The 22,989-nt window shown below is 36.6% G+C and overlaps 1 protein-coding gene and 1 long non-coding RNA gene across 3 annotated transcripts; one reads left to right on the top strand and one right to left on the bottom strand.

The window, feature by feature from the left end:
• Positions 1 to 205: 205 nt before the first annotated feature.
• On the bottom strand, positions 206 to 18,396 carry HUS1 (HUS1 checkpoint clamp component). Of its 2 annotated transcripts, XM_003762540.4 has the most exons (8): positions 18,256 to 18,396; positions 17,785 to 17,912; positions 17,526 to 17,702; positions 13,904 to 14,011; positions 10,063 to 10,137; positions 6,708 to 6,807; positions 5,491 to 5,610; positions 207 to 2,279 (listed from the first exon to the last, which is right to left on the bottom strand). In XM_003762540.4, exons 1-8 carry the CDS (start codon positions 18,305 to 18,307, stop codon positions 2,197 to 2,199), a joined length of 843 nt encoding a protein of 280 aa, XP_003762588.3. In that variant the 5' UTR covers positions 18,308 to 18,396; the 3' UTR covers positions 207 to 2,196. The 2 variants fall into 2 exon arrangements, with proteins under 2 accessions (XP_031813114.1, XP_003762588.3); XM_031957254.1 differs by lacking the exon at positions 10,063 to 10,137 and having other exon boundaries at positions 206 to 2,279.
• Positions 18,397 to 18,439: 43 nt separating this feature from the next.
• Positions 18,440 to 22,645, top strand: LOC100919134. Its single transcript, XR_147584.4, has 3 exons — positions 18,440 to 18,755; positions 19,151 to 19,245; positions 22,199 to 22,645. It is a non-coding gene; the product is annotated as an uncharacterized LOC100919134 (long non-coding RNA).
• Positions 22,646 to 22,989: the final 344 nt, after the last annotated feature.

Genomic DNA, 22,989 nt, shown 5'->3' with positions numbered 1-22,989 from the left:
GTTCCAAATTCTATCCCTTCCTTCCCCTTCCCTGAGATGGCAGGCATCAGATAAAGGTTATACATGTCCAATTATGTAAACATTTCCATATTAGTCATTTTGTATTAGAAAATTCAAATAAAAATGAAAGAAATTGAAAAATAACATGCTTCAATCTATGTTCAGTCAGTATCAGTTCTTCCTCTGGAGGTAGATAGTATGTTTCATCATTAGTCCTTTGGGATTGTCTTTGATAATCATTGTATTGCTGAAAACTAGCTAATTGTTTTTAAGTTGGACATTCCTAAAGGTGAAAAAAGAAAAACTCAACCCAAATTGAAATAAATATGAACCTCTACAATTTGGTCAAATAATTATGCAAGGAAATAAGTTTATAAGCAAATCTTAAGATATTTTAGAGACACTGCAAGTCATGAGGTCTGAGTTCTAGTCTCAGCTCTATTTAAAATAACAAGTAAGATAACTATGATCAAGTTACTTTGGCCCACTGGATTTATATACTCATGCTAAAATAAGGAGGGGTCAGATTCCATATGAATGAAACTCAAAAACTCTAAAATTCTATGCTCTGTAAAGCTTCTTCCTAATAAAACATTTCAATTCTGGGACTGTCACATGATACTTCAAAATTTTTATGTTTGAAAGGGGAAGGAAATTACATTTTAGGCAATATTAATTAGAAAATTTCAGTCTGTTTTACAAGTAGAAATTTTTATTAAAAAAAATAAAGTTTTACAAATATCTTTTACATTTACTTATTGACTTAAATCTTTCTGAAACTTGTTAAAATCTATAAACACTCAATTCTTGAAAAAAGCTAACAAATTTATAAAGTCTTTCAGACACATTTTTATAGTGTAATTTTAGATTTCTATATGAGGACAGAACTGCAAGGGAAAAAACTGAATAAAAGGATCTTGTTAAATTCAAGGTGTTTGTTTAATAGATTATCAAATACTGTAAAATTAACTGGTGCTGCCAAGATCTGGTAAAATGATATAAAACAATAAGAAGCAATGTTTTAATTTTTTGCTGAAATCTCATTTATATATTGCATTTGACAGTTGAATCAATTTTTTTTTCATATTCTTCAAATTGGTATGAAAGATAAATATAAGTAATATTCTATTTCTTAAATCATCCACAATTTCAGTACAGAGTCCCTGAGACTAAAGTGTAAAGGGAAATTTAATAAATGATGTCAGAGTAAATGAGAAAACTTACCAATCAGTACCTGTTCCAAATTTAGATATGTAAAGACAAATTAAAATTTGGAAACCTAAGTATTATTTTGAAATAGTTTTTTCTTCTAAACTTCCAAAAGAAACTTCCAAAGAAAAATGAGCTAATGAAATTTTTTTAAAAATTCATGCTACAAACTACATACTCATTATTTGTTTAAAAAAAAAATGCAATAGTTAGAGAAGCCTTACAACTTGTATAAAATTCATGGAGTCTTTGTAGTACTTATTTCAGGAAAAATTTAAAAAACAAAATGTAAAATGGTCTCTTCATTCAAGGCAACAAACACAAGAAGAAACCTTCTCAAGTGAAAATCCTAGATAAAGGATTAACTTTACCAGACTCAGGTTCAGGAATACTTTGATGATTAGCTCTAGTACTTATTTATGGTAACCCAGAGCATCATTCCTAGCAACACCTTCCTTCCCCAGGAACAGCACAGAAATAGAAAATGATTTTTCTCCCTTCTATTCCACCATTCCCACAAAGAGATAGGTGCATAACCAGATTTTAATCTTTTGATGTCTGCTTTAGGAAGTGATGAATGTCTTACAGAAACATTACTATCTTCACCAAAAAGTGCCCTCTTAAATAATGCTGAGATGTTCTTCTAAACTTGTGATGTATATGTATGCATAATGTTTGCTACAATTTTCATTTAATAGCAATCAAAAAAGTTAAAATTCAATACCCAAAATTATAATTAACCTTTTCAATTTCCTAAAGGTAAAACCATAATAAACTACAATAAAAACAAAGATATAGTTTATCCAATTGTTTCATTAATATACATCCTATGAATATATTATAAAAGAAAAAAAAGAAGTTGCTTTTACATGATGTATACCATAGTGAGGATAAAGCCCAAAGGCTTAAAACACACCATCCCATCATCTTTTTTCATTTTGATAGAAAAGGTCTTAGATCGGCAAAAACTCTTTAACAGGTGAATTCTTATGACAATGCAGGAATGAAATACTGAAGGGAAACCTCATCATGTAGCAAAATAAAGTGAACAATCCGGTTTTGCACAATATCTGGAAGAAAAAAGAGACAGCATTTTAAAAAGTGTTTAAGTGCACACACTAATATATTTTCCTGTATATATATAACACCTTGCTTTCAAATAATTACTTTTAAATAGAAATTCTTTCTCTAGAATGTAATCATCTTTCAAATACAAATAAATGATATTTAGGTTTTTGCTTTTGTTTTGTATGTCTGTGGGGGGGTACAAGCAATTGGGGTTAAATGACTTGTCTATAAGGGTCAGAGGACTCAGGTACAATGCAACAGTAAGTAAACAAGCAATAAAGCTTGAGACCCCAGGAAGTAGGTCTGCTGTATACTAATAAGGACCGCCTCATGTGCGGGAACTCTGGTCACATTGAGATCTGCATCATTAACGGGGAGGCATTTCCTTCTCTGACTGGCCTGCGTGTGACCTCATAGACCCTATTTAAACTGTAGGGACAAGGAAGTTGGTCTTTTTCACCAGGAGCTCTGCTGGGAGTAGTAACTAAGAGTGTGCAGGAGGTCAGAGGATAGGATGTGGACACATGAATAAGGATCCTGAGCTTGCATATAACTGCTCCTGAGTGCTATGTCATGTATCTAAACCATCATTCTTATAAAATGATGGCCAGAGATCTCTAAAGATCTCAGACAGAGGTAAGCTTGGTAAAATTGGGTTAAGCACTGCAAAAGACAGTGACCAGAGATTTCTCTGAGTGCCTGGGAATTAGGAGAGACTGGCAGTAGTGAATGCAGACTTGGCATTCACACTTGCCCAAGGTCACATAGCCCTTGAGGCCAGATTTCAATTCAGGTCCTTCTGACTTCAGGGATCAGTGTTCTACCCATTGTGCCATCTAGTTGCCCCTATAAGTGATATTTAGTAATGTCCTGCAGTAAAAAAACTCACTAATAGCATCAACTTCCAGATGCCACACTAAAGCACACCAATCACAGGGAAGCCCTGTAATATAACATTAAACAATTTCTAAGGGTCTAGCCATATATAGAACAGTGAAATAGATGTCATTTTGAATTATCATAAAGTATGATTTTTAAAAAATAATTTAGTTTTGATACTAAATCATAAAATAGTCACCGAGGGGGGGAAATATATAGGACACTGAATCTGGTCAGCTTCTGGATATTCCCAGTATTTAAAATGATAAATTCATATACTAACTTCCAGGGCAAATGAATATAAATTAAAAACCTGTCAGTGAAGCAATAGTTCCATTTCTAAACTATGAAAAAATGACAAAGCTATCTAAGAAGAATGGAAGAACCAAAGACCATACCAAATCTGTGTGATTAATGGGAGAGAAAGAAAGGATCACTCTCATGGGGCAATAGTTAAAAAGCATAATAAAAAAAAGTCAATAGTATGAGAGAAGGGCCTCCTAATTACAAGACAGCTCTTCAATCTGGGAAAACAAACAATCATCCAGGTTTAATAACTCCTAAGGGGATGACTGTACCACAATAACAAACCACAAGACAGTTCAAGAGTGGATATATGTACACATATATTGGGGGTTGGGAAGGCCAGTAAGATTTCTATAGACCCAGCTGTGATTCTTTGGTCACTTCAGTTGTGTCCCACTCTGTGACCTCAGTTGGGGGTTTTTTGGCATAGATACTGGAACAGTTTGCTATTTCCTTCTCTAACTTATTTTACAGATGAGAAAACTGAGAGACAGTTAGGTGACATGCCCAGGGCTACATAGCTCATAAGAGCCCAAGGCTAGACTTGAACTCAGGTCTTACTGACTCCAGATCTGACACTCTAAGAACACTCCACCGCTTGGCTGCCACAAACCCAGTAGCCCACTTTTTTAAAGCACAGTATAATGATTCATATGTATCCCTAAGTCCCTAAAGCAATCCCTAAAGCAATAAAAGGCTCAGTTTGTCCATGGTAACTAACATAGGGTAGTATTTGACAGAAGCAGGATAGGAATCCAGATTTTCCTGGGTACATGGACAGCTCTCCATAAAGTATGTCATGCTGGCTTGCATTTGTAATATGCTCTATTAAAAAAAAAAGTTTTAATATGTACAGAACTCAACTTACAATTATGCTAGACTAGGCAGAGACAATAGAAAACGGTGGGAAATGTAGTTAGAGAAATTAATAACTTTGTCACCAAGTTCCTTTTATGATAAACCTAAAAAGGGAGTAAAAATTATGTATGTCACCAGTAGTAGAGAAATCAAAGTATGAAAGTATTTGGAACTAGAATATACATCTGGTTTCCAGCTATTATGGAATTCAAGTTGCTGCCTTCATCTACCTGAGACATACCAAAACTTTAGCTATGCTGAATCCCCAGGAAATGAGCCATTTTTTATAGCTATTTTCCTGAAAACTACAATTATCGTTATGTTAGAAGGGCATAGGGATGAATGAGTATAAGCCACTAGCAGGGATTTTGAACCTTACTTTTCTAAAAAAAGATTTGCACACCAGGGTGTTTTTTGATATTTACTTCTTTCTCATAAATATGAAAATCTCCCATGGCTCCCACTTCTTCCAACCAAGAATTCTGCATGATATTTTACTGAAAAACTTGAGACCATTCACTTTTTCTCCTTTCCTTTCCCATCACTCAAATACTTTTTGCCATTATCTTCTTCTTTCGTTCTTTCTCACAATAAGAAATGTTCTTCCTTCTTGTCACGGCAAATTCCTTTCACAAGCACAAGGGATCCATTCAAGAGGAAGAGGAAGAAGTGAAGGAGATTTAAAAAAAAAAAAAAAAAGGAAGAACAAGAAGAGGGCTCCTTCTCCTTCTCCTAAAGGGCAGCAGTTTGCTCTCCTCACTGCTGACTGAACTAGCCCTCCAGTGTTGTTTCTTCCACATGACTTGAATTTTCATGCAGAAATGCTAGGCAAGAGATCAAACCTTCTGTCTTTTGATGTTCTCTCCCACTGCAATAGCAGCAAGCTTCATGATCTCTCTCTGCCACAGCCACGTGCTGCTGCTAGATGCTCGCTCCTTTCAACATTGAACACCTACTGTGTATGTATGTAAAGGCATGTAGGTATGTAAAGCTCAATGAGTGTTCTGCTGCCTAGAAGATACTCCTCCATCCCCAAACCCAACTTGTTCCAAAAAGCTGAAGCTTCTACAACATTGAATTCCAAATAACTGAGATTTTACCAAATTTTTTAAAAAGTGCTATGGACTAGCACTGTTTATACAAAGAAATAGGATAGTGAAGCAAACTTACTACATAATACTTTTGTTGTGTTTACTTGCTGTCCTGCAAGAAACTGTAGAAGCTTCTTAATATCAATTCGTGCTTCAACCATGGCCTCTAAGTCTCTATCTTGAGAAATATCTTCAAGGGCTACAACGATAGAAAAGGGTTTTAAACAAAATGATTATTATTATAAAACAGTCTAGGCTAAATATGTTCAAAGGTATGGGACTAAATCTGATTCTATTGGAACACGGAACTCTCTTGTTGAGGAAACTCCCTCTGGCAATGCAAGTCAACAAGTCAACAAGAATCTCAGAGAGCTCCCTAGAATACTGAGAAGTTAAGTGACTTAACTAGGATCACAAAGCTGAATGTATGAGATGAGGAGTTTGAACCCAAATCATTCCAGCTCCAAGGACAATCCTTTATATACTATAATATAGCATCTTTCAAGTTCAATAGAATTGGTTTTTATACAGTTAAGTGGTATAACTACCATTTTTCTGGGAGTCATGTGTATTTGTACCTCTTCATCTTCACTTTACAAAGATAATAGCAATTTGAAAATGCATTCCTTCATCCAATTAACAAACTATTATAGAGTCCCAATTGTATGCCATACAATATACTAATTTGAAAGATATGATCCATATTTAAAGAGAGCATATAATCTGAATGAAAGAACCATCATGCTATGTCATCTTTAACAAATATCTCAAGTTAAGACACAAAAAAATCACTGACCATGAGATTTAACTAACGAATAATATGTTGTTTCTTATCAATATAGATGTGATTAAGCTCTATGTAATTTAAGCAAATCATTTAACTTCTTAGTATGCCCAAAAATCTTTCCAAGCCTACAAGTTGCAGAGATGACAATCTGCATTGATAAAAGGAGTTTCCACATGAGTTTTCTACAATAAGGAAATCATAGATCTAGTTCAAAATAAATGTACATATCTCATACAAGAATTATTCTGAAAGAGCATGATAAAAAAAAACAAACAAACAATATTTCAAGTTCATTCCACATTTTTTCCAGAAGAATCAAAACACCCTTTATTATTAACTGGCTAAATCATTAAGATTAAAAAAGAAATGTCTAATTCAATGTATTTTATTCTCAAACTGGAATAACTATACAAATTATTCCATTTTCCCCTCTCATTATAAGTAAAAAAAGGTGATGAACTAGATTTCCAATTTAATATTTAAAGTTAAAAAAAAAACAGAAATCTTACCCCATGAAGGATTTGCAAGATGTTTAAAATGTGTTGTAATGCATACTAAATCAGTTTGTATTTTCAAGTTCATGTCTCCTTTTAGATTTGCTTCAACAACCTATAAATCATAGTTTGAATAATATGATTTAAATTTTTAATCAATGAGTATGGAAGAAATAATTTTAGACACATGGTAACAGTAAGCTTTTAAAATAAAACATACAAGAGCACTTAAAGGCAAGTTTCCCCTACTGACCAGGAAACTATGCTATGGATGGCAGAATGATTTAGTAGAACAGAGAATTACATATGGAGTGAGAAAATCAGAGTTTCCTGGTTCTGTAAATAACCTCTCTAAGCCTAAGCTTCCTCATTTATAAGAGTACGTAGCTGAATTTCATGATGATTAAGGTCCTGCCTCACTCTTAAATCCTTTGACTTTTTTTTTTTTAAACGACTTACTCATAACCCAAAGAAATCTGTCAACTCTAAATGGGAGCTAAGATCCTGAGAATAATTTATAATTGAAAAAATTTACATGACTACTTCTTTCAGTGGTTAATCTTGAATAATTTTATAACATTGTTAAAAACCTATGAACAGTTGAACCATTTATTTGCATTGGAATGAAGTCTTAATTGGTCAACAAAAATATAGCAGATAGCTATTTTTATAATTAATCATTATTAAAGATCTATATCAATATCTATAAAAGTTCAAAGTAAATCTGATACTTATGCTACATTTTTACACATGTCAAAAAAAAAAAAAGTCATTCACACATATACACACAAATCAACTATATAACCAAACATTTGTTAATTAGGTCAAAAGTTTTAGAATTCTACAGAAAAATAACCTTCATTTTAAAAATGAACTATGGAATTTGAAAACAAATGCAGAAAAGCTTTAGCTCTATTTTGGGTGGCCAACCAAAACATTTATAACTTTTCTTTCACATGACAAATCTTCAAATGCTTGAAGAAATCTACCATCTTATATTCTCTACCTAACATCTTCTGATCTTTCAACTGATTGTTAATATTACATGATTTAGAGCCTACTACTGGGAAAGTCCCTTTGCTTTTCAATGTTTTCTTGCTAAAATGCCCAGAACTGAACACAGTACTTCAGAAATGGTTCAATCAAGGCAGCTTATCAAGACTATATCTCTATATGCTGTGTTTCTATTGATAACAGCCTAAGATCACTAGTTTTGTTGGGTCACTTGTTTTAATATTGGCATATATAACATTTATGGTACACTTAAACCCAGTTTCCTTCTCATGTGAAAAGCTATGTAACCATATAACTCTGCCTGTAATTTTGTTTATGTCAAGTACAATAATCTATATTCAAATCTATTAAAATTCTATCTCATTAGAAGAATTGGCTTTCCCTGCAGAATTTTAGGCCATGTTCTCTTTACACTGAATTTCTGAAATATTCTCTCCTTAAAATCAAAAGGGGATATCAGAATACATCAGCTTTCCCATTAGAAATTCTCTGAGTGAGTCTGATTCTTTTTGTACAGCAAAATAATGTTTTGGTCATGTATACTTATTGTGTATCTAAGTTATATTTTAATATATTTAACATCTACTGGTTATCCTGCCATTTAGGGGAGGGGGTGGGGGGGGTAAGAGGTGAAAAATTGGAACAAGAGGTTTGGCAATTGTTAGTGCTGTAAAGTTACCCATGTATATATCTTGTAAATAAAAGGCTATTAAAAAAAAAAAAAAAAAAAAAAAGAAATTCTCTGAGTGCTATGAACTTTTTCCCTCAAGATTTTTCTTTGGCTACCATTCCTCTTTATTGGTCAGAATGACATTCCCTCTTTTCCCTCATGTTGTCTTTTGGAAACCCCAACATCCTCCAAAACTATTTAAGTGCCATCTTCTAAACTTTTCCAGACTTCCTCAATGAAATTACTTGATACTTGGCTTGTATATATTTCTAAGTATACATGTTGTCTCACTTAATAAAATCATTCAAGACAAAAAAAGTCTTAATAATGTCTGTTATTTTTAGCACCTAACACAATGCCTAAGCCCATACTCAATAAATGTTTTTTAGTTATGTCTTCAAAATTAAATAAGAATTTCTTTAAAAATGAATCAAGAACTAATCAATTGCTCAGCTTTCAAAAGAACAAGCTTAGACAAATATCCAGACAGCTAAATTTCTCCAGCACCAATTCATTTTGCTCTGATTTTAACTTTGTGATCTGCTTCTGAAGTGGACTCATTTTTTCCTTCTTGATAGACATCCTAGAGTAGCCTACTATCATTACTACAGCTTCTATTTTTCTATCCATAAATCCTAACTCAAGTACTTCTATTTTGGAAGAACAAATTTTCTCACATAATATCTAGTACTCTATAGCTTCTCAGATAATCTATTCCTTTCTTGCACAGCTAGATGAGCATCCTCCCAGGGGTCCTCAAACTATGGCCTGCTCTAGACAGAGCATCATACCTGGAGTCAGAGAGATTTGAATCCAAATCCGGCTTCAGATATTTATCAGTTGTATAATTCTGGTCAAGTCACTTAACCCTATTTGTCTCAGTTCCTCATCTGTAAAATGAGCTGGAGAAGTAAATAGCAAACCACTTCCAGTTATCTTTGACAAGAAAACCCCATGCAGGATCACAAAGAGCTGGACACAACTGAAATGACTGGATAATTCCTTCCTTGCTATAGTCTAGTTATGAATCATATTTTGCTAAGTGTTAGTAATCCTTATAACGCCAAATTTACCTCTTATCTTAAACTCTAATTCATTTTATCTATTCTACACATTCTATAGAAGCTACTTCTTGAACACTGCTTCCTGTGTATTGCTTAGTTTTTCTACTGCTATTTTTATGAAATGCCTGACATTTTCTGAATTGGCAGATATACAAGACTCCTTTTTCAGTTTTAAGGCCTCTTGGGTCAGACACACAAGCCCACAGGCAAATATATTCTTTCCAATATGTGTAGATGTCCTCAATCTGTTGTCATATTTGTTTCATTAGCCAAGTATAGAAATTTAATCTCATTCTTTAATACCACCTTCTTAAACAACTACTCACTATAAATCCAAGTTATTATATTCCAAAACTTTATCTATTCCATCTAAAAAGTACCAGTAAGAAAAAACTAGGGATGACTGAAATATTTCAGTCTTAAACACCAGCTTTTAATGAGTCTGGAATAGTGTATGTACTGTGTTGCATCTTAAACATGTAGAACCATGAAATAAATTGCATGTTTATAGACACACAAATGTAATTTATATACATTTTAAAGGGCAATGTCAATTGCCTCTTAAAAATGTACCAAAAAAGTATCATAACTATTCCTCTAGATGAAGGAAGTTATAACTTACAATATGATTGCTGATATTTTTCATTCTTTCCACTATACTCTTCATAGTTTTCAGAACTGGTAAATATATACTAACCTACAAAAAAGATGAAATATGCAAAAATAATTAAAAACATATAAGCTACAGTAAAAAGAAAGTAACATATAAAGATTTTAGACTTAGTTCAAATTTCAATTTCCTTCAAAAAGTCTTTTCTGGTTTCATCAAGTGTACATGATTTTCTTTTCTCAGGGTACCTTCCATTCAAACTGTACATATCTTGTCGTTAATAAAAATTTATTATATGTATACTATGTTTCACACACACTGTTAGTCTCTGCTGTAAGGAAATTGGGGCAAACAATATGTAAACAAGTTTGTAAAGAGAAGATATGTTCAGAATAAATTGGAGATAATCAACAGAGGGAAAGTATTAGCATTAAGGGAGACAAGGAAAGATTTCTTGCAGAATGTGGATCTTTGGCTGGGACTGGAAAGAACCCAAATGATGGGAATGAGAAGAAAGAAAATTCTAGGTTTAGAGGGTAGACAGTAAAAATGAATAAAGTAGAGATAAATGGAGTATTTTATGCAAAGAACAGCAAGAAAGTCAATAAGAAGACTGGAAAATTAGAGAGGGGCCAGGTAATGAAGAACTTTAAAAGAGAGGATTTTATATTTGATCTTGGAATTAATAGGGAATCACTCATCTTTAATGAATGGGAGAGTCACACCTGCATGTGAAAAAGATCAACTGGACAAATGAGTGAAGGATGGATTAGAGTGAAAAGAGACTTGAGAAAAGAAGACCAACCAACAAGTTACTGTGATAGTTCAGGTGAGGTAATATAGGCTTGCACCAGGGTAGTGGCAGTGTCAGCGGAGAAAAGAGGGAATACAGAATGTTACAAAGGTTAAACTGACAATACTAGGCAACTGATTGGCTGTGCAGAGTGAGGAAGAATGAAGAGTTGAGACCAACCAACATAAAGATTTTGACCTCAGGTGACTCAGAGAATATTGGGAATAGTAAGGAGCGAGGAGTAGACTTTAGGAGAAATGATAATGAGCTGTTTTGGACCTGCTGAATTTAAGATATCTAAGGGACACCCCATTTGAGATGTACAATAGGTACCTAAAGAAGTTTGGCTGACAATCAGTTAAGAGATTAGGGCTTGATAAATAAATTTGAGAATTATCAGCATAGAGATGACAATTTAATCCACAGACTACTGAGATCATCAAGCAAAACTGTACAGAGGGAGGGAAAAAAAAACAGCACCCTAAATAGATCTTTGGGGGATACCCATCATCAGTGGGCATATATATATGAAGATCCAGCAAAGGAGACTGAGAAAGAGAGGTTTAACAGGTAGAACCAAGAAAAAAAGTACAAAATCATAAAAACCTACATCCTAGAGAATATCAAGGCCAATAAAATGAATAACAATGTCCAAGGTTGCTGAGAGATTGAGGACTGAAAGAAGGATGAGACCTGAAAAAGGTCATTAGATTAGGCAAGAAAGATCAATGATAACTTTGAAGACCATTATTTCAGTTGAAAGATGAGGTTGGAAACTAGACACCAAAGAGTGAAGAGAATGAGAAGAAAAGAAGTAAAAGCATCAATTGTAGATGGCCTTGTCAAGTTTAGTCATACACGAGGGTAGAGGGGAAAGGAAATACAGGCCAGTAACTCCTGAGGGTGGGCTGAGCAAGTGGAGAGTTTTTAGGGTGGGTAAGCCATGGTCACATTAATAGGTAGGAAATAAACAGCCTGCGTGGAAGGAGAGACTGAAGATGAGTGAGAGTCCAGGGAGAGTGATCTGCTGGAGAAGACTGGATGGAATGGGATTGCCTGCGCAGGCAGAGAAGTTCACTTTGGCAAGAAGAGTCATTTCTTCATGTGCAATAGAGGAGGAGGGGAAAATTTTGGCAGAAACTTTCTTCATGATTTAAAAAAGTTATTTACATGCTGTCTCCTATAAAGTAAGTTCCTTAATGGAACATGTTTTTGCCTCTTTTTGTATATGCAGTATATGGCACAATCTCTGGCACATGTTAAGCACTTAATAAATGCTTGTTGGCTAAGTCAGTGCTTGGTATAAACACCTAACACTTGCTTGATGGATTAAATAAAATCACAGAATCCTCACAGATGATTCTAGTCCAACCTTTTTTAAGGAGACTGGTCATGTCCAATTTCAGGAATCACGAAGAAACCTAACATTGCCATAATTATCTGTCTAGAACCCTTTTAGACTGAACATTTAAAGAACTTCAACATGTTTTGTGTTTTTGTTCTAATCTACCATTTCATTATATATTTTTATTTCTAAATAATTTTGAAATATTAACAAAAGAAAAACTCATCTAAACTTTAAAGCTTACTGAAAGGTCCTTAGGGGATTTCGAATAGGGAAAGTTTTAGAAACAACAAAGATACCAAAAGAAACATATTTGCTAATTTTCACCTAAGTTTAGTTCATAAGCATAATGGAAAGGAACCAAATATAACTTGAAATTGTTTTAATATCAACATTCAAATCATTCATGAATCATCAAATGTCTAATAAATGTTTATAAATCACATTTCTCAGAAATGCAGTATTTTCATTGTTATTGATAAACATACTTTTAAAAATTGACATGCTATCCAAAAATTACCTAATGCCTTAGCAAAAATTTATATTTTCATAACTAAAAACACACAACCTTAAGTGAAGATTTATATGAACATGAGTTAAACTGTGTATATGTGTGTGTACATACTTCAAATTTTGGCAGAATAAAACCCGAATTCTAATAACTGACAAATTTGGGACTATAAATAATTATAATTTACCAACTAAGGGACAATAAAAACACTTTTTAAAAAATGTAGCCACACGAGACTTACATGAACTGATGCTGAGCGAAATAAGCAGACCCAGGAAATCATTATATACCTCAACAGCGATACTGTATGAGGATGTATTCTGATGGAAGTGGATTTCTTCAACAAAGACAAGATCTAACTTAGTTTCAATTAATCAAGGATGGACAGAAGCAGCTACACCCAAAGAAAGAACACTAGGAAATGAATGTAAACTGCTTGCATTTTTGTTCTTCTTCCCAGGTTATTTATACCTTCTAAATCCAATTCTCCCTGAGCAACAAGAAAACTGTTCGGTTCTGCACACATATATTGTATCCAAGATCTACTGTAATCTATTTAACATGTATAGGACTGCTTGCCATCTTTGGGGAGAGGGTGGAGGGAGGGAGGGGAAAAATCAGAACAGAAGTGAGTGCAAGGGATAATGTTGTAAAAAATTACCCTGGCATGGGTTCTGTCAATAAAAAGTTATTTAATTAAAAAAAAAAAATGCAGCCACAAATTACCAAAGAAAAATGAAAATGGTAAAGTTCTGAAGTCTGAATCATCTACCAAAGGAGAGTTAAAGAAAAGAAATGAATTATAATTTCTCTCATTTTTTTCCATGCTGATTTCTTTTTAAATAGCATAAACAACTACCTTAATCACTTTGATCCTGAATTTGAGTATCTTCACTACCTTCCTCAAAGGGTGGACATGAATAGAACACCTTTTTATTTAAATACTGTATAAATTTAAGTTTTTATTATCATTTTAAATAGGTAATGTATGAAATTTCCAACATCCCTTTAGCCAATTTTTAAATAAAGTTGAACTACAATAATTTTTTCCTTTACTTTCTTTCAAAAATCGATTAATACCCAGTTTGTTTTTCAAGTTCCCCAAAATTTTTTCAGAAGAGTTATGCTATATAACTTCTTGGTGTTGCTAGAGGATAATAATGTAAAACTTAAATTAAGAATAAGGCTCCAGAAAATTACTTACATCAAATTCTGGTAGAACAGGCTCCCGGAAATCAGTCCATAATTTTCTGGGAATAACCCCTACAGGGATGTCATGTGTTACAATGCGACTACTGCTTGACAAAGATGGCTGCCAAGAAAAACACAATTCAAAATTAATTTTTAATATTATCAATAAAAACTGACACACCAGAAAAACAAGAGAGACAAGTTGGTGACATGAAATCAATATTGACATTTCTCAAGTTACTCTTTCAGTTCATAATGTCTTTGTGCTTCTCTACTATTAAAATATTAAGGATAATTGTAATGTCTAGGCTAGCTCTCTACAGGACCTCAGGATCAGGCAAAATCCTTGGTTTTAAGGTGGGGAAGTGATGGAGGAAGGAGAGCTGCCACATGGCTGGTCAAAGATGGAGTTTGGAGTCTGGAGCCTGAAGTCTTCTCTGGCTGAGAGCTGTGGATGAGAGCGTCACGGCTGAGAGAACTCTGTGTCTCTCCCTCAGCCCTTAAATCCTTCAATATGATTATCTCACTACACCACATTAAGCATGCACAGCCATAAGCACCATGCTGTGATTCAAGGATACCTTTTCAGAGTTCCAGACCACTACAGATAATAATAATAATAATAATAATAATAATTAAACATGTTTAATGGGGATATTTGAAACTAATAGTATCTAAAAATATTGTCATCAAAGATATACCTCATTCATTTTACTACACTTTGCTTAATGGCAATTTACAAATATTGAGCTTCTGCCACCCTTTAAGTTAAGGTAAATAACAAATGCTGAAGGAGAAGCAGAAAAACAGAGATACCTATGAACTAGTGGTAGAATTGGGAACTGGTCCAAGTTCTCTGGAGAACAATTTGGAAATATACCCAAAAGACTAAAAACCTATACACATCATTTTGACTTAGCAATACCAATAATAGATCTGTATCCCAAAGAAATTAAAGGAAAGGGAAAAGAGGGGCAGCTAGGCAGCGCCATAGAGCACCAGCTCTGAATTCAGGGGGACCCGAGTTCAAATATGTATCAGACACTTAACACTTCTTAGCTGTGTGATTCTGGGCAAATCACTTAATGCCAACTGCCTCAGGAAAAAAAAAAAAGAAAAGAAAAGAAAAAAAGAAAAAGAAAAGGGGAAAAAGCCTAACTGTGCAAAAATATTTATAGCAGCTCTTTTTGTGTGGCAGAAAAGAATTAGAAATTAAGGAGCTAACAATCAACTGAGGAATAGCTGAATAAATTGTGGTAGATGATTGTGATGAAATACTAGTATGCTGTAAGAAATAACAAGCAGAATGGTTTCAGAAAAAGCTGGTAAATCTGATGCAGTCAGGTGAAAGAACCAGGTTACTATGTACAGTAACAACAATATAATAACGATGATCAATTTTGAAAGACTTGACTACTCTGATACATGACAATTCCAAGGGACCCATAATGAAAAATGTGATTCACCTCCAGGAAAAGAAATGATGAACTCTGAGTTCATCACTGAAAGAACTGGTATTTTTCACCTTATTTGTGTCTTATCTTTTGCAACATGGCTAAGGTGGAAATGCTTTTAACATGGCTTCAACATACAAAACTGATAACATCATGCTTGCCTTTTCAAGACATGGGAAGACTGAAAGTGAGGTTGAGAATTTGGACCTCAAAATTAAAAAAAAAGAATCTCAGAAATTTTAAAAAATGTAATTGGTAAATATTTAGTGAAATAAAAAAATATATTTTAAAAGGCATACTCTCAAACAATGTAATTTGCCAAGCAAGCTAATTGTTTCCTGTTCTCAATACATTCTGTCCCCTACTGCTATGTTGTCCATGTCTAAAATTCTCTTCCTTCCACCAACACTTCTTAAAATCCCCTAGCTCCCTTCAAGTTTCAGCTCAAGGGTAACTCTACTATATAAGATCATTCTTTACTCCTCTCCTCAAGTAATTTGTATTTACTTTGTATATATTTTGTGCTTACTTCTATGTGTATGTGATTTCAATATCGAGAATAATTTTCATTTATTTTTGTCTTTGAATCTCCAGTGCTTCAAATTTGGGAAATATTTTTTTTAATTGAAACATAGTATTCACAAGATAAAGGATGCTATGACCTCGCTATACATTGAGCTACTTAGATGACTTCTAAAATATTGCTTTTATTTCTGGGCAATCCTTTTAATAAATACAGTGAAAAATCTGTCTGAAAGAGAAAGGAAGCAACTAGATACTTAGGAGAGCTCAATTCTAAACAGTATAGAGATCTAAGGAACTAAGGACATTTTGCAGGTGTTTTCCTTGAAAAGAGTGGACATGCTGATGACTGTGTTCTTAAGCCCTAAGAGCAGAAGAGCAATCAATAAAAATTGCATGAAAATAGATTTCTAGAGGAAAACTTTCAAATAATCAGAGCTGTTTAACAATGGAATGAATTCCATCTCCCTCCTTACCCTCTACATTCTGAAACCCTAGATTCCTTTAAGATTCAGCTCAAGCACTGTCCTTTTACCTGCTTTCCTTTGCTAGCCCTCTTCCCTCACCCTAAACATCACCACGTACCCCTGCTTATTTTGCAACTAATTTGATTTGTATATGGCTTTATATACATGTGGTCTCCACCACAAGCTCCTGGGGGGGAAGTGGGGTTTAAGATAGAAACTTTTTTTGTCTTTGTATATCCACTCACTGATGTAGAAGCACTTAATAAATGCTTGTTTATTGGTTGATTTGTTAGTAAGACAATATGTTCTTTATCAGATGAAGTAAAGGTCTTCCAACAGAAGATAAATGATCACATTTTGGCAATGTGAATGGGGATGTTTAAAACTAATAATCTCTAAAAATATTGTCACCAAAGATATACCTCATTCATTTTACTACACTGTGCTCAATAGCAATTTATAAATATCGAGTTTCAGCCACCCTTTAAGGTAAGGTAAATAACAAATGCTGGAGGAGAGACGGAAAAACAGAGATACTAATGAACTAGTGGTAGTTTATAAATGGGGCTCTGCTCAGGTAATGAGTTGGATTAGCTGATCGCTCTAGATTCTTTCTAAAACTCTCTATTAATTCCCTATTTTGGCCAAGGCACTGGAGAATGGTGGTGGTGGTGGGGGTAATTAAATCAAATAGATGTGAACTAATTTTAGGAAGGAAGCTTGGTGCAGTTAAGACCCAAATCAAGAGACAGAGCACCTGGGCTCTTGTGTGACTTTAAGTCATTTAATGTTCTGAGGTTTTCATTTATAAAATAAGCATAATAGTTGTATTATAGGCTTCGGAGAGCCTTTGTGAGGAGAAAACTTAACGACCTAAAAATGTAAATTTTAAAAAGTTCCGTAATGATGGCAAAGAGAGAGCAGAGTTAGAATTTTGTCTCAAAACCCTCTTTTATGTTACCTGGGGCCCGTCATTTAACGCCTCTGGGCCCCAGTGACCTCATCTGGCTGTGACTTTTCACTTACTCCAAGTCTGTGGTCCCTTGTTAAATTTCAGAGGAAGGTAAGTTTCAGGACCTAGCAGAAAGTACGGCTTTGAGTGACAGCTACAAGACAACGCTAGTCACGTGGCAAGGGACACCGCCCCCAAATACGCGTACGCGGACCCGCGCACGGGCTTCTGGGAACTCACCAGCTCCACGGCCACGGTGAGGCAGGGGCAGTGCTTGTTGGTCAGTTTGATCTTCACTGTTTTGGCATTCTGGGCCGTTTTCAAGGCTCTAGATAAGTTTTCCGGCATCAGCTCCAAATAGATTTCATTGTAATCCGCCGAGACTCCTTCCATTTGAAATTCGTCAAAGAAATTGCCCTAGGAATACAAAGTCATACGGGCTCTGGCGGGGGGGAGGGCATCTGCGGGGGGGAGGGGATGATCGGCGGGGGGCTCTCACCTGGGCCAGCTCGCACCACATGCTGACTCCGCCATTGGCCACCTTGTCGGACAGGATGAAGTAAAGCTTGTGCGGACTGAGGCGCAGCGTGCATGTCTTGGCCAGCTTAGAGATGGTGCTGCTGACACCTGGGGCGGCGGGGTACGGAGAAGAGCGAGAGTGAGGCGGCCGCTGCCCCTCGGGAGAGCAGAGACCCAACCAGAGCCCGGGAGGAAAGCCCCAGCTTGAGAGCAGGGATTCTTTGGTACAATCGTGGCGCTACCCGCGCGGTTGGTACTCGATAAACTCATCATAAATACCAGCTGGTTGTCAGGCAGGACAGACTACCCAGCGGAGACCCGGAGGGGAGGGAAAGAAAGACACCCCCACCCCCCATCCCCCCCCAATCCTTGCGCAACTTCCGGCGCGCGGGCGCTTCCCACCCCCTTGGCTGGCCCCCATGGCACAGCCGCACGCGCGCGAGCCGCTCACGGGTGAAGTGATTCAAGCAGCCTAAATCCACAATCTTGGCCCGGAACCTCATAGCACCCACGGAAACGAAATGCTCGCAACACCGATGGGCCCCTTTCTCCCCCCAACTCGGCTTCTGGCGCCGGAAGCGCGCGCGCCGTGCGCCGTGCGCCGGGTGCCGCGGGTGGTTGCAGCAATACGCTGTAACGCAGGCCTCCTGCCCTTTGACCTCAAAGTGGTTCCACTGCGCCTGCGCGAGCCGATCTCTGACAAAAGTTGCTGGAGTTTTGAGAGAGGAGCTAAAGTAATTAGCATTCCCTGTAAATTGTTCTTTTCTCTTTCTGAATAACAAAAGTTTGCCTTTTCCCTTTGACAGTTTGAGCTGGAAAGGCCCCATTTTTGACCTGGGACCTCGGCCTTAAATGTTGATTTTTTTTATTGTTGTTTGTTTTTTTTAAATGTAACGTCTTCTTCGAAATCCCCTTTAATGACCCAGCTTAGTTGCGGAGCGTTCCGAGGAGGTAAGCCGCAAATCCGGCCTTCCTGAGCTCATACACCCTAGGAAACAGTCCGAGGGCCCCCTCTGCCCCTTGCCGGCTGTTCTCCCCAGGGTTAGGGCCTGCTATCCCTCGGGGAGCAACCGGATCTCCGCCTTGTTTGTAAAATGGGAATAGCAACAAATACAGGGTGTTCCAAAGGTCTTGGCTCGGTTTTTGACTTTGAATAGCTTGGCCCTGCACTAGGAGACACCTCATCAAGGGAGTCTCGTCAATTTGTCTCAAAATCTTGCCAAGCGGTGTCCTTCCTCCACTCAAGGGAGGAATGGCCCTAGGTACTGAAGAAACTCTCCGAGAGATGTATTCCTTGGGGAAAATTATCAGCGTGGTTCTTTTTTTCTCCCCATTTCAAAAAGCAGGAAAGGAAAATAGTCTGAATGTAGTCTGGGGTAAGGAAGATGAACTCAAAGGAATATCGTATCTCACTGGGGGAAATGGTTCTGCCTTAATACTGGTAAGCTCCTGGGCTCAAAATTGGTCTCTCTGTGGTGAACTTGTTGCTCCCAGTCCCAGGAGACTATGGGAAAAGTTCCTGTTATGTATATTGAGGCGTTTTACTGTGAGAAGTACTGAAAAGTTGGGTTTCCATAGTGTTGTGACCTCTGAGATAATGCGGGATAGTGGGTACCATTAACTGAAAGGTTTTCCCAATGTGAGAGGGTAAGGAAATAACGTTAAGATTCCCCACAATTAAGTGATCAATAGAAGCCTTGAGCACAGAACTGGGGAGCTTGGAAGGCACAGGTAGATTCAGCCAATTGAGAAAAACATAAACTTAAAATGATAGTTGAATCGTCCCAAATTAGTTGGGGTTAATAATCTGACTTGACCAAATCCCTATCCCTGTTTGATAGGCTAATTGAATATTAAACAACACACCCCTAGAAGGAGATTTCTGCCATTTTTGAACATGGGATATATGATGAAAGAAGCCATCCATGTTTGTCCATATTAAGAGGGAAAGGTGAGCCTATCAGAAAGATACCAATCTGGACATCTTTTTTTTTTTCTTGGACTCCCCCAAGCTAACAAGTATAAAGCTCCCATTTCTGTGCTCAGGAATTCCTTTGCCCAAAAAGCAATGGAAGCCCCTTCTAGCCACAAGTGTTAAGGCTGTCAGAAGACCTCAGACTCAATTAAAGACAGGTTTCTCAAGGTAGAAAACAAACATTTATTTGATCAAGTCTCTTACCATCAGAGCAGATTGGTAGTTATTGGGGGGTGGGGGGGAAGGAAATGGAATACAGAAAGCAAGCAGGAGGTTATATACCCCAACATAAACAAGTCTAAGAAACACCTCAAGGGCTGGACCTCAGAGCCAGTAGCTTCATTCATATCCTAGTCATGAAGAAGCCCATTATCCAATCCTAATACAGAAATCAGTTACCTTTTATGGGAATTCTAGTATTGAGGTGGCTGTTATAGGATCAAGGGGGAGGAGAGCACCACCCAAATTCCCTAGATCTCATGATTTACAAGAATGTGAAACCTAGGCTGGTCTGCTGAGGCTCAAATAGCCAGGCCAAATTTTGGAGCACCAGATTATGTGGGGAAAAGCTTTCATGATTTCCTCATTCCACTCAGATGATTCCTTAAGATTCTTCTTTAATAAATTTTCCTTGATATCTGATTTGCAGTATCAAGAGTGCATTTCTAACAATACCACATGTTTTCTCTCGCTTCTGTGAATTGCTTTGGTAAGTGGGATGGACAGGAAGCTTTCTCAAAAATTGACCCCTGCCATAGTGTGGGGCTACAGTTCCAAGAAAACCCCCCTTGCTTGTATCCTTGCTTAATCTCACACAAACTGCTTTGTAATCTATAGTCCTGTTCTTGTGCCTTGAGAGTAGAATGGATTTTCCATGAGAGATTATGAGTCCTGACACTAAGTGAGAAACCACTGGGGCTGAAGTTTAGGCTATTAAAAAAAACTGCTCTGCTGCCTGTATTTTGCCTCACTCCCCTAATGATGAGGTTCAGCTCCCCTTGATTCCCAGACAAGGAGCCAAAAATGATGAGGTTTGCACAGGGCAGGGAGTTGTGGGAACCCCCTTCTGGCAGCACAGGTCCTTCGTAAATGAATTTAATGAAGTTAAACTGGCAAAAGAAGTTTAATATTAGAACTGAGAGGTCAGCTTTTGCTGGCTGACTTCCTTGGTAGCAGGTCCTGACAGAGAAGTAAAGATCTAACAGAGGAGTCCTGACAGAGAGAATGTTTCTAGCAGAGGATTAGAGGATTTCTCTAACAGAAAGTGAATAGGGTCCACATAAAAGATGAAGAGGGAAATAGGTGAGAGAGATAAAGAGAGATTGACACTGAAAAAGAGAATGTCTTTCAGCAGGCATAGAGTCCCTCAAAGGTAGCTTATGCCAAGGGAGATGCTTTGGCCTGGCATGATTCCTGCTTTGAGGTCCTCTGCAAGGGAATGAGCTGAGGGAACCTTGTTTTATGGACAGTTCTTGGTTGGGGGGGGGGGGGAGCAGTTTGAGCTGGAATCAGAATAGAGAATCTTGGAATTGAATGAGTGTGTCTGTGTTAATCTCCAACTCAAAAGAGCTAGATAAAAATCTCAATCTCCAGCCCAGGCTAAGTAGGTGTAGTCCTGGACTCAAGTAGTCCCACCCAGATAACAGATAACACTTTATCTTGATTCCCTGGAGCTGGTCTCTCAGGGGAGAGCTTCTCTGAGGGAGCTCCCAAGCTTTCCCCCCAAAGTGTCAGAGACAGAGAGAGAGAGAGAGAGAGAGAGAGAGGAAAGAAGGAAGGAAGGAAGGAAGGAAGAAAGAAAGAAAGAAAGAAAGAAAGAAAGAAAGAAAGAAAGAAAGAAAGAAAGAAACGAAAGAAACGAAAGAAAGAAAGAAAGAAATCAGGGATCCCTTTGTCCCTTTGTCAGTTCAATAACTTGAACTTCCACTAAACTGACAAGAGTTGGTGTTGAAAAAGGAATTTAAACCAGATTAGAGATGTCATATGCCAGTTCTTGTGTCTGGGAGAAGGGAGGTGATATCAGTGATATATAAAGGTAGGGCATATTGAAGGATAAATCTGTTCATTTTTCAGTCATGCCCAATTCTTTACAAACCCATTTGGAGTTTTCTTGGCAAAGATGCAGTGGAGTGGTTTTCCATTTACAATAAGAAAACTGAGGCAAACAAAGTTAAGTCATTTGCTCAGGGTCACATAGTAGATGTCTGAAGATTTTAACTCAAGTTTTCCTGATTCCAGACAAGACATTCTATGCCTTGTGCCACCCACCTGCCCTTATGGAGGGATAGAAAGACGTCAAAGTGATGACATTGTTTGAATCTGAGTGATCAGGACAATGGTCATGACATTGACTACAATAGCAGATTCAGAAGGATGATGTTTAAATAATCATCAAGTTTTTTTGTCTTTGAAAATATAGGGAAAATTGTGTCCTCTATGAAGAAACTTAGAAGTCTGCCACCTTGTATGGAAACTTTAGATATTTAAAGAGATTTGTGATTTCATCAATATGAGTGTTCCTCCAACAATGCAGATCTCAACCCATCTAACTTTTCCATCTTTTTCCAAATCATCCATGTACCTGCCTGGGACTCCACCTAACATGTTCTTCCAATATTAAATGGATAATGAAGTACTTGGCTATCCCTGGGTTATTTATCATTCTTGTTCTGTGACTAAGTTACTTTCTTATCTAGACATTTTCCTTCTGACATCCTATTACTTAGGAATTTATTTTTCCTGGGAAATGATTCAGATTTCCATTGCTTAGTGTATGTGTAATACATAGTGTTTATGATTTGCTCTTGGGCTTAACTCCAAGGGATAAAATGTATCATCTTATCTCTTAGTGAACTTATACTCTAATTCCAATTAAGAAATGTTTTTTTTTTTTTTTTTCTATCATGGAATTATAGAACTTTAGAAGGTACCTGGGTAGGCACAAGATAGATAAATGTCTCTGCCATGTGAATTAGCACACTGGCAAAAAACATTCCCATATTAGTCCCTAAACTCCTGTTATATGCATGCCTGAGGCTGATCTCTCAATTTTCTTCTAGCTCCAAAACTGATGGAGCATTCAAGAATTATATAAGGTCTGAGATTGAAAAAGAAGACCAAAATATGTAATAAAGTCATTGAAGAAAGTTGGAAACTATAAGAAATATTAACTCAAGGTTGTAACAAATAGCCTGGGTCCCATCCCATTGG

This window comes from Sarcophilus harrisii, chromosome 1 (genome assembly GCF_902635505.1).
Source record: "Sarcophilus harrisii chromosome 1, mSarHar1.11, whole genome shotgun sequence".
In the NCBI taxonomy this organism is placed as follows: domain Eukaryota; kingdom Metazoa; phylum Chordata; class Mammalia; order Dasyuromorphia; family Dasyuridae; genus Sarcophilus; species Sarcophilus harrisii.
Note: the sequence above shows the minus strand (reverse complement) of the source record. Positions and strands in the feature narration are given on the sequence as shown.